Source organism: Cuculus canorus, chromosome Z, assembly GCF_017976375.1.
Source record: "Cuculus canorus isolate bCucCan1 chromosome Z, bCucCan1.pri, whole genome shotgun sequence".
In the NCBI taxonomy this organism is placed as follows: domain Eukaryota; kingdom Metazoa; phylum Chordata; class Aves; order Cuculiformes; family Cuculidae; genus Cuculus; species Cuculus canorus.
Window position 1 is genome coordinate 60,826,507 of NC_071441.1, and position 12,084 is coordinate 60,838,590.

At 37.4% G+C, this 12,084-nt stretch overlaps 1 protein-coding gene across 2 annotated transcripts in view; it reads left to right on the forward strand.

Moving 5' to 3' along the window:
• ADAMTS19 (ADAM metallopeptidase with thrombospondin type 1 motif 19) overlaps positions 1–8,610 on the forward strand; it is a 140,272-nt gene extending 131,662 nt beyond the window's left edge. For both annotated transcript variants that reach the window (XM_009562964.2, XM_054054832.1), the window contains 2 exons: positions 4,144–4,321; positions 7,421–8,610. In XM_009562964.2, the coding sequence (XP_009561259.2) occupies positions 4,144–4,321; positions 7,421–7,572 (330 nt within the window). In that variant the 3' untranslated portion in view covers positions 7,573–8,610. The remainder of the gene's footprint in view (positions 1–4,143; positions 4,322–7,420) is intronic.
• Positions 8,611–12,084: the final 3,474 nt, after the last annotated feature.

Consider the following 12,084-nt stretch of genomic DNA (forward strand, 5'->3'; position numbering starts at 1 on the left):
CAGGATTGACATCTGGGAGGTGGAGGAGGTAGGAAGAAGAGCTGTAGAAAAGTGTTCTTCATTCACTAGTAATAAAAGCTGTAGGCTGAAATTATCTGAGATCTGCTGAATTGATGAGAGTTGCTACAGATTGGTTTGGAGTGGGCACCTTCTGCAAATTTTATATACATAATAGTTATATGTATATGTATTTATATATAAAATCATGGCAATTACAAGCAATTTTGACACATAGATTGCTTTCTGATTAAATTCACTGCTTAATTGTAGAAATGAAATTATTTTGTAGTTTCCTGTAAGTTGAAAGCTTTGTTGCAGTTTTAAACATGGAAACTCCAGAAGTATACAGAAGCTGTGCAGCTTTAGCTACGTACCACAAGTGCTACCTCGACTGTGATAGCTGAACATCCAGTAAGAAGCATTTGCCTCGGCTTAAATATTTTCAGTGAGAAAAGTCCAAAAGTGAGGCAAGATTAGGAGACAGTTTTGGAAGAGTCTGTTTCAGCTAGAATATACACATTCATATGCAATAAAATTATTATCAAAATGAGGGTCAGGCTTGTTGCTCTGAGTTGCATCTGGTTTGCAGAAGTTGAGGTGTCTCCTAGTAAAATGACCCAATACATACCTTTGCAGAGTGAAAAAGAAAAATCTTACCCATGCCTTTATCCTCCAATATTCAGTGGCTGCTCTTATTTATACCAGCAGTCGGCTGGTGTGTTTGCAACACAAATTTGAGTTTAAGACCCCTTCATAGAGACAAAAATCTCACTAGGAAATGCACTGCTAAATGCCATACCTGAAGTGTGTTCTTCCTGTTTCACAATGTTTCATACTACTTTGATGTGTGATAGTATAGATATGGTAAAAAAAAATTTATCCTTGCTTCCAATCAGTAGAATTCTTATTTCTGGAATTAGACACCACTGACGATGATTTGTGAACAGGGGAGAGCACAGCTTGCCTATCAGATCCCTAGTTGATTTTAAAACACTAGTGGTTTGGAAGAACCTCTCTTCACTTGTGAACTGATGAGGCTGGCTTTGAAAATTCTGGATTGGCAAATCAGTGTGGTAGCGCTGCCTCTTCACAATTTTCCCCAAACATCTTACAAGACTTAATAAAATATGTGTTTTATAGAAGAGTAAATAGGAAGTTAAAAATTAGTACACTTCTGTTAACAGAAAAGAAGATAACACAGAAGGCAAATGTCTTCTTTTATTTCCTCCTTTGCCACATATTTCCTATATGAACCGAGGCATTTAAGTTTATCATCCTTCAGTGTCATGCAACACTAAAATTAATTGTTTCATCTTTGGATAGAAAATAATGCATTGTAATTCTTCATAACGCTCTTTGAAATAGCTCACAAAGGCCAATAGTGGCTCAGTCATTAAAGGGATGTAAATTCAGCAACTGAAATTTTAACATTTAAATATTGACAAATTCTACATAGAGACACAGGGACTGAAGACTGGTTAGCTGAGTGAGAGATCTGTCTGCTTGTTGATATTGTCTCAATTTCAGTCATGAGGGATCATAGAATCATAGAATAGTTTGGGTTGGAAGGGACAATATGACCACTGCCAGAGTGCTTTCCACAAAAGCACCTGCACACATGAATTGTTATGCATTATCGATTAGTAGATAAACTATTAGAGCCCATTTAGTCAGCAGAAGTCTAGTGTTTTCAAATGTCATTCTCCCTTCTGGTTGCACCTACTCATTATAGGATAACCAAAGGTAATGGGCAGGTAAATTCTTTTTAGGAGATCTTATGTACCAGATGCACTCGCCTGTCCTGTCTTCCTTCTCCGTAGCTGATAAAAGATACATACACAGTACAAACTGGCACTTACTCTAGCTTTGTTTAGTAAACGTTTTTTACTGAAGAGCATACACAAAAAAAGCATATACAACTGTGTGCAAAATTACTCTAGATTAAAATCATAGTGATAATCATTGTGAAAATCATAGTGATGATGTTCATCATTACCTTCATCCTTTCTTTGTTCTCAGGTTTTGGGGCTTTCTGTATAATTGGGTTGTTTTGATTTTGGGTTTTTTTCTTTCTAATTTTGCTATTCCATTGTCTTCCTTCCTAACCCATTAAATTATTTCAAAAAGAAACTTCTCTAAATTATGTAGAAAGTAATCCAAAAGGTGGCTGGAATTTATAATTATGTAGAGAGGAATACAAGAGGTGGCTGGAATTTTCCTGAGGTTAAGATTGATGTTCTGGCTGCTATTGGTCATTAAATTCAGGCGTGTGTCTGTGTGATTGTACATGTTTACCATGTGCCTGGTGTTGGCCATTATAGAAAGTAAGACTATGTTATCTGCACAGGGCAAAGACAGAGAATTCAAGAAAAGGAATTCTGCTGAGAGTCTTTTTCTCAGGCAATTTAAGAGCAGTTCAAAGTTGATGGCAGACTTATACTTTGAAAAAACTTCAATATTAGCTGGATTCCCTCCTGTAAACAGCACATTTGCGCATATATGAAGCTATGGTTGCTATTGATGTTAAAATTATGTATTCCTAATCTAATATTTTTGCATGCCTTTGCTCATTCAGGCTGTATCTGATTAACTTTGCAAGCAAAGAAGGCATTGACTTTATGGAAATACTCCTGATATACATTACTGAGAATGGAAGCACAATCAAGTCCAGTTGCTGCCTCTGTAAGAATGCCAGTGTTCAACTTTCATGTATTGATTTCATGACTTACAAGTTGAAGTGTGCTTTGGACGTTTCTCAGTCCCATGTGAAAATGCCCATCAAGTACATACCATAGTCTCTTGTACCTTCAGTCCTACGAGTCTTGAAGACGTATATACGTGGGTGCAAACCCTCTGTTTCCCATTTGGCATGTGTAGAGCTTTCCTCCAACTAACAGTGTTCAAAATGTCACTCAAAAGCACATACATGATAAAACTAGAGCATAAAAAAACCTTTAGTGTTTCCTACACTCAAAATTCATTCTTTTCAGAAAACAGTACTTCATCTCAAACTTGAGATGGGTTGATTGGGAATCTTTTCTTGTTATATTACCCTCTCCTTGTCTCTCTCTCTCTCTCTCTCATTACAATATTTTTTTAGCTGCTTATGAAGTCTCATGATAAAATTCATTCTGAATAAATATATAATCAAGATTTTTTAGAATAAAAATATTTTCAGGATTATGTGAATGCTAGTGGCCTAAATTTTCAGCCAGTGCTTATATCATATGTTACAAGAAATTGATTAATATTTGAAGATGTCCTCTATAGTAAATTTCTCCAAAACCTAATGAAATTTGTGGATGCTTGAGTCAAAATCATTAGCAGGTAGGAGCAAATTACAATTTTTTTTTTCATTAATTTGTAGTTAAAGCAATGGAACACGTGTAACTGTGCACAAAAATAATTCTTGCCTTGTGAAATTTTGTTCACAAAAAGGGGAAAGCGTGTATTTTGTTGGTTTGGAACTGGTTTTGTATGCACCTATACAGCACTGCCCAGGTTTTCATTCTAATGTATTGTGCTACTGTGATAGAAGTAGAACTTTATCATCATTACAGTGCTTAACTCTTTTCTTTTCCTACTTCATTCTCTCTGGCATCAAGATGGGAAGATTGATTACAGGCCAGGCAGCAAGTCTCACATTGTGCATTTTACTTGTGGAGCACACATGTAAACATGAAGATGTGATGCAAAGACAAGAGACATGTACTCTGCTCAGTAGAAAGAGCACTTTTGCACTGGCAGGAATGGCTTAATTAAAAATGCTTCTTTCTGTCAATGTCTGTGAGCATTTTCTTTTGTTCTGTCACTTTCACCTCTAATAAGAGCACATTAAGATATAAATACAGGAGAACAGCCCCTGCTCCCTTCAGGCACATCGCTGCATTTCAGTTTCATCACAGACTCTACTAAATGGACCTTGACAGCAACAGGATGCTGCAATCAGTCCTTCAATAAATACTGCCAAATCATTTGTGCTTTTAAATTGATTTTCATTTAGCTAATGTAATGGAAGGCGGAAGTCTTGGAATGATGACAACTGAAGGAGCAGTCACTGACTTCACCTCTACTGGCATTTCACCCTCAGGTTTACAGGTAGAAATACCTTTCAAATTAATGTGTATGTTCTGTGTGTTCCAGTGTTCCGTCACCTGTGGCAAAGGGATGCAGTCTCGAGTCATCCAGTGCATGCACAAGATCACAGGAAGGCATGGCAATGAATGCTTTTCCTCAGAAAAGCCTGCAGCCTACAGACCTTGTCATCTCCACCCCTGCAATGAGAAAATTAATGTTAACACAATAACATCACCCAGGTTAGGTAAGCAGTCACAATCAAGAATTTGCACTGGAAATCTATTTTTAGTTCTTTCTCTCCATAGAATAATGATGATCCCAGTTTAAAACCAGAGGTCTGGGATTCAAGAGATGTAAATTCCATTCAGAGACTCATCTCTGTGCCTCAGTTTTCCAGTATTTACATCAAATAGTCACCATTTCAGGATGGTGAAGGGTTTTGCAATGTAAAGAAGAACCATATTATAGGACTGCATGATATTATGGACACAAAACATCTGAGATGAAAATGTTTCTATTAGAGACATTATAAACATATTATTTATGTTTATTTACTCAAATTTATCAAACAGTGATAAAGTAAGATAATATCTTATTTTCTCTTTAAAGGCTCTACAAACCATGTTCTTGTGATATTTGTGAGATCAAGGAGGCCCTTATTTGTTCCTTAAATGCAAATAGCTCTTTCCACTTGTCTTTGGTTTGCGTGTCTACAATCTATGCCTGATGGATTAGGACATGTGAAGGAAAATTACAAACATGAAGAGATTTGCTGTTCCTGGAGGAACTCAGATCTCTGTTGAGGTTAAAGAAATTAAGTTATTGCATAAATACAGAACTGTTAATTTTATTGCTATTTCCTAAAGGGTTGTTGGTGATAGTCTTACTGTTAGCTCCCTGAATAGATCCTCTGCTTCCTGAGCATGACTGAGGAATGTTCAAAGGCTTGCTGTAAGACGACATACCCTTTCCAGATGATTTTCCAGAGCCCTTGTTAAGATAAACCCTCCTGTCAAATAGATTATTCCTGGATGGAAAGCAAGTCTAACATTTCAGGCTGTTTCTAATCCTTCCTTTAAGTTAGTGACTTGCATTTCTCTTTGAAGTTTTTAACCTTTAAACATTTCTATGTAGTAGTCATTGTCTCAGTTTGCTGGACGAGATGGCAGTTGTTGCTTATGTTCCTCTCCTGTGCTATTTCACTATTGTAAGGTTGCCCTTCATACTTTATCTTTCTTTGTTCAGCTGATCTCTCAGAAGTAAGAGGCCATCACCCCATCACTGACGCTCTCACTCTGGGGATGTATAAGCAGCTTTGTATTACGAAGTGAAGTGAATCACAGAGATTCACAGAAAAAAATATAACCTCAAATCCATTAAAATTTGACTCAATGTGAGGTGCATAAAAAAAAGATTGGTCTATGTTGTCCTTGTAGAGCGGATTATGTAGCACTGATGTTAGTCACCCACGAGTCAACGTCAGCCAGCAGAGTCAGAATCCAGTCTGGTATAAACAGTAATATATCCAAAATACATAATACAATACAATGTTTCTCTTAAGTATATCAATCATTTTGGCCTGCAATTCCTATTATGCAGTATAGATCCTCTGGATTAGGAGGGCAGGGGTAGCGCCGAAGCTGATGTGGATTTCACCAGCTATACTCCTATAAATACACACTCACTTTCTCTTCCCCTTCTGTTGAAAAAGGACGATAACCTAAACCTTCTGTAAGATGGACTTTTTTTCAGTTCAGTGTTTATTTTTGAATGATATCTATTTCTTTTGCCCTCTTTTCCACTGTTTCCCCGTGCACTGCAGCTTAAATAACTGAATGTGCAAAGACCCAAATTTTGTACTAGGGTTCTCCTGTTATAAGCAGTGCAAGAGGCTTCTGTAGGCAAAACAGGTGGGTGTATTAACAGACACTTTCACAAGAAAACAGATGGCGCACACGAAAATGTGCCTAATTTATACCACAGGCATACAACAGAAGTCAAGACTTCTGCATCTAAATGTTTGTGACTGCTAGAGGGAACCAAATAATTGTAACAAATGTGGGAGGGTGTAAAGTAAACCAAACAGTGGCTTTTCAGGCTAGTGTGATGTCCGTGTCATTTTAGAAGGTTTCTGAGGAAGAATTTGGTATTCAGGGATTCCCACAGTTAGAAAGCAGCAACAGACTACTAATAGAGCAAGTTGTATAACTGGGTGAAGTTAAGATATAAATGATGTGAAGGTAAGGATTGATACCCTAACTTTGAAACAGAGGAGGGAAGACCCACAGGAGTGATTAAAAAGATGGTGATACAGTCAGAACAATGTATTGGAAGACAATTTAAAACAAAACCAAACATTTGAATATACTTGTAGAGAAGAGAAAAAGGTCAGAAAAGTAGCTATGCACAGTGTGCATTTGAGAAACAAAAAATGCAATAATTGGGCCTGGACAAGTATATTTGCCAACATAGCAACTTGTTATTGATTCTATACTGTGAGTTTCATTTTTCTAGGTAAAATAGATTTGCATTATAGAAGGTGCCATGGGGTTTGGTAACTATCGTCAAACGTTGTAAGAGTGCCTCATAATGTGGCCTCTGTAGCATTCTAGCTAGCTGGATAATACATTTCTGTTCCTTTGAACAAAGAGGCCAGGGAAAACTGAAGGTTTAGTAGGTTATTTCACTTACAAAGAAAGGTGATGTAAGATGTGTAGTTTTGTTTAGTTTCCACTGACTGACAACACAGCACAAAGTCTTGATTTTGTGAGCAAAAGCTGATGAGAAAACCTGCAGCAGTCTCTGTGCTTTGATCCCTACATTTCCCTACCTGCCTCTTATTAAAAAAAAAAAACCCTTATCGGTGTCATTGGGAACTCCATTCTGGTATTATCCAAGCTGAGGCTTCCTGCTTTCCCAGTGGTAACTTCTGTTTCAGACTGAGGGCAGTTTCAGCTGGAGCTGCTGCTTCATGTGGCTTTGCAGGATCTGGCTCTGCAGCCCCACACACGTAGCCCTGGCCACAGCCCCAGCTCACCTCTGCATAGCTCAGAAAGATGGTGTTCATTCTCTCATGAGGAAACAGCTTCATGACATGGAACCAAGTAGTTTCAAAGCAACTTAATCCAATTTATAAATTAAACTGGCCTTAAACTGGCCTTTTAATGTTGAAGATATTGACAGCAGGAGGATTTCACTTTTGTCTTTCTTTTGTTGAGTATCTAAATCTATTCTCCTTTCCCTTTCCCAGATACACTTCTGGTGTATATGTCACCTTTGCTACTTGATTCTTCACTAATGAATGTAACAATAATGTATATTTGATTTTGTTGTTGTTTCACAGCTGCTTTAACGTTCAAATGCCTGGGAGACCAGTGGCCTGTGTACTGCAGAGTGATAAGAGAGAAGAACCTCTGTCAAGACATGAGGTGGTATCAGAGGTGCTGTGAGACATGCAGGGACTTTTATGCCCAAAAAATGCAACAAAAAAGTTGACCTCTGCCAGGCTGGCTGGCTCTCAGCTCTTTGCAATCTTATTATTTATAAACACACACACACAAACACATACACACACGCACGCTTCTTCAGACCAAATATTATCAGATTACATATAATTTAATCAAATTAATTTATTTTTGCCTGCCAGACATCCTTAATTGTTTTGGCTAGACAGCCAACTTCTTTTATCCTCTGACATTTTCATAATTAATTTTTATATGAAAAATTTTGGATACATTTATCAGAATTTTAAAAAAATAGTAACTAGTATTTTATATGTTTATTTTCAGTAGGTCATCTCTCTGTTGCCAAAAAATAAGTCATGTTATCCTGAATTTATTTTAATTTAGCTGAATAGGTTTGTTGTATATGGAAATAAAGCCCTTTTTAATTTTATTATATTTTTGGCATTCAGAGTCAGAATGAGGTTGTGTTTTGCAACAGATGTTGAGGTGAGTAAGCTAACATTATTGAACAGGTTATTACAGAATGTATTGTGAAATTAGTTCATTTTATTTAGAAACATACTGAATGGGGATAATCTACTGTAACTTATGACATAATATAGACAAGAAAACTAAAATAGCTGAGTAGGGATTTTGATCATTCTCATGGACACATACTTGAACACAAGTATTGAATCAATGAAACACTGTAGAGATTTACACTGAATCACTGTTGCACTGTTTGAGGTAGTGTAGAGAAATTGAGTCCTAGAACTTGTACCATCCTATGAATCCACGTCTGTACTGTTTTAACATGTCACTTGATTTTAAACGTTATGAAATGAAAAACCCATGCCCCTCTATACCTTTGTGTGTCCTCCTGCAGATTTAGAAATCGAAGAGTCCTTCCTACTGCTACGTGTATGAAGTAATCTGTTAAAATATTTTCAGTTCTTTGTTGACAATTTAGAAAATAGCTTTGTAATACTACTTTAGTTTTATCTTTCTTTTATGAAAAAGACTTTATAAAAATGAAGTGTTTTACAGTTTTGTGAAACGTGATGAAACAGCTAAAATTTTCCTTATGAGAAAATGGTGTACATGATTCACATGACTTTTACATTTTCAATAAAAAGTAAAGCTTCTTTTGTTATTTGCATTTTTCCTGTTTTGGGCATCCATGCCTGGTAGCTGAATCCATCGAGCCCTGCATAGTCCCTACAACAAATGTCTCCTGCTGCAGCTTACAGTGAGCCTTGATATATGCCTTCATTTTACATCAGGTCCTCTGCGTTCATTTTGTGATGCAAGCCATTAGGCAGGCTCTGAAAATCCGTAGGAAAACAAACCCTGAAGGCAAATGAGCCACATAAATTAGTCTGAAAGGCATCATATTTTTTACTCAAAGCAAAAATCCATCTTTGTTCGAGTGATTGTTGCTTTTAAGTCTCCTTCTGCAGAGTCTACTCTATAGATGTGATGTAGAGACCCACACAATTTAATGAACTGGGGCCCCCAATCAGAACTGTGATTCTGTCCAGGAAGAATACTTAGCCACAGTCTTAACTCCCATGGAAATCGATGTATGTGCTTTCAAATAGCTGTGCTCTCAAAATCTTTGGTTTGGCATCTTAATGCTGTGCATTCAAAACCTGCAACTGCAATAATGTGCTAACGTATGACTTTAAATTATCTTCTGGTATTAAAAAGTAAAGAAGGAAAGAAAAATAATTCTGACATTATGGAATGTGATACTATATTTTGTATAGTTAAAAATGCTTTTTGTGTTTTTTTTTAATTCGGTTTTCATTGGCATTTTTACTGACAGGGAAGCAGCCATTTGCTTGTTCTAAAAATATATTAAAAATGGATATCCTGCCTGCAAGAGGAGACTGATAGAGGCCCTAAAGCTTAGCAGGTCAATTGTAAACAAAAAATGAAAAACTCTCAGAAAAAATTTGAAGAGCTCTTTAGTAAAGATGGTCAAACTAGCAGTAAAAGGGACTAAAAATATGAAAGTCTGACACACACCAGAAAAAAAAATATACTGTCCATAACTCTTTTTATTTAACAAATTAAGAAAATCAACTATGATCATTTTCAAAACAGTTCCCTACTGAGTTGACACACAGCTGCACGCAATGCTGCCAATGTTCAAAGCAATCCTGCAGATCATTTCCTGAAAGATCGTTGAGTATCTTTATTGGTTTTGCTTTCACATCTTTGGCTGATGAAAAAATGGGTTGCTTTGAGCACCGACTTGATCTCTGGTATCTCATCTTAAGCCAGAGTCAATAATCAATAAGTTACTGTCACAGATTTCTTCATTTTCACTTGATGTTAGCTTGCTGTTCATTCTTGTACACTGACATTTTCTGACTGAGGATAAGAAAACATTTCTACTTGAACACAATTCTGTGCATACTGACTGCAGCAACTGAGTTGAGCCCTGTCTCACTGTGACAGCTTAGAACATGTTGTATAACCATCTCTGTGTCTCTCCCCTCCCACTCTTCGTTCCCAACCTATAGGGTTAGTCTCAGGGGGTTTGTGTCAGACCTTGTACATCTAAAGCAGGAAGCCAGTTAGGGAGTTAGTGGGACTATCTGATAGCACAAGTGTGAAAGGGACACTCGGGGATGATAGAGCTATGATAGTTCAGTGAATTATTTGCTATTGCCTTTCCAACTGAAATGTTTAAAGGGTTCTCATACCTTGCACATTCCTTCCAGCAGAGATATCAGAGAAACTGGATCAAGTAGAAGGAAATCCATGAGAATGTAAGACCAAATAGGTATGGTAGATTACAAGGGGTATCTAGGGTGGCAGTCACATTAAATTCCTGGAAGATGCAATTGCAAAATGACAGAACTGTTTGCTGTGGTGCATCACCTGTTGTTTCAAATGGCCACTCTGCCAAAGGATGCAGACTGCAGTGTAATTCCTGTGGAAAAAGGGATGTTTAGGGGATTCTTTGAACTACAGGCTAGGGTGTCTTGCATTCTTTTTATGATGCTGTAATAGCTATTAAAAAAAGAATAAGATCCCTGGCACTTGGATAAGCATGGACTGTTGGAAGAAAGTCAGCATGGCTTCAGTTGTGTACTGAGTAAAGAGGATCTTGTGGACACAGAAGTCTTGAACAAGGTTCCATGTTATAGGATATTCAAGAAACTACATTTACACAGAACTACAGGAGCAAATTTTACAGCTTGAAAGATCGTTAAAGGTTTGGAAGCAAAATGGTCATCTTCCTGGACGGAGGGGAGTCAGCAGTATGGTTCCTCAAGGAATGGTGCTGGATTTTTTCAACATTTTCATGAATGGCATGAGGAATAGTGTAAAAAATATCCAGCTCTGCTGGTGATATTTAGTTCTTCTGGTCAACTGTTGCCTCACTTGGCAAGAAATTCACAAAACGCAGTGATTAGGCAAGACTTTAGCCAATCAACTTTGATGTGGCAAATATAAAGTAGTGTAGCTATGGACAACAGCCTAAACTATTGCTACAAGATACTGAACTTGCAAGTGACAGTCATAGAGGTGGAGGAAAAGCATAGTGTCATTGCGTACTCTAGTCTGATGTTATTAGCTGTATGAGAATAGCAGGGAAAAACGCCAAAACCTGATGGATGCTGTCAGAAGACTTAATTTTTTCCATTTTTGGAACTGTGGCATGCCCACAGTTTGAACATGGCATTCATTTATGGTCGCTGTGTTGTCATGAACAATGCAGTGGAACTACACCGTAACACATTTAAAAAGGGCAAATAAATCAGCAAGGGGATGATAGACCAGGTGGCTTATGACATGAGACTAAAAAAGGTAATACTTAAAATTTGAGAGGAAGAGGCTGATTTGAATATGGTCAAGGGTCAGAAAATCCCAAGGGTGACAGATAAGCTGCACGTGGAGCTCCTGTTCTTAAAGACCTGCCCTACAACAAAGAGGGCATCCTTGATAAAACTAGTGTGGAAATCAGTTTAAAACATAAAAGTTATCACCTTAGACAGATGGTCATGAGGTTCTGAAGCTCGCTTCTGGAGGAGGTAGTATCAGAAGACTTGAAACATTAGACAAATTCACAACTAAGTCCATAAACACTTAATAATAGGCCTGGGAAAAGATATTATGGCACCAAAGAATTGTGTGGCTTCTTGGGGAGCAGAAAGAGAACAAAGTGCAGAAAGCGGCCAGGTGTACACAGTCTCCTTAAGCAACATCTCTTCTAGCATTTTTCAAACAGCGATAGATCCTGAGCTTGAGATGTCTGACCTATATGTCCAAGACATTTTTTACATTTGTATACCAGGTCTAATGAAACACAGTGGTGTCGGTAAGTGAATTCACACAGACACACACTACAATGTATTCTACAGTCGTATGGCAGAATCCTGTGTTCAGAGAGATGCTGGAAAGAGTAGGTGTATGATAAGAAAGAAAGCTTGGCTGCATATATCTGGCTATTTTTGAACTCAAATTAATACTGTCTCAGTTCTGCACAGGGAAAAAAAAAGTGGATTCCATGACATGTCAGCCTAAAACAGCAGTTTTGTGGTAAGGT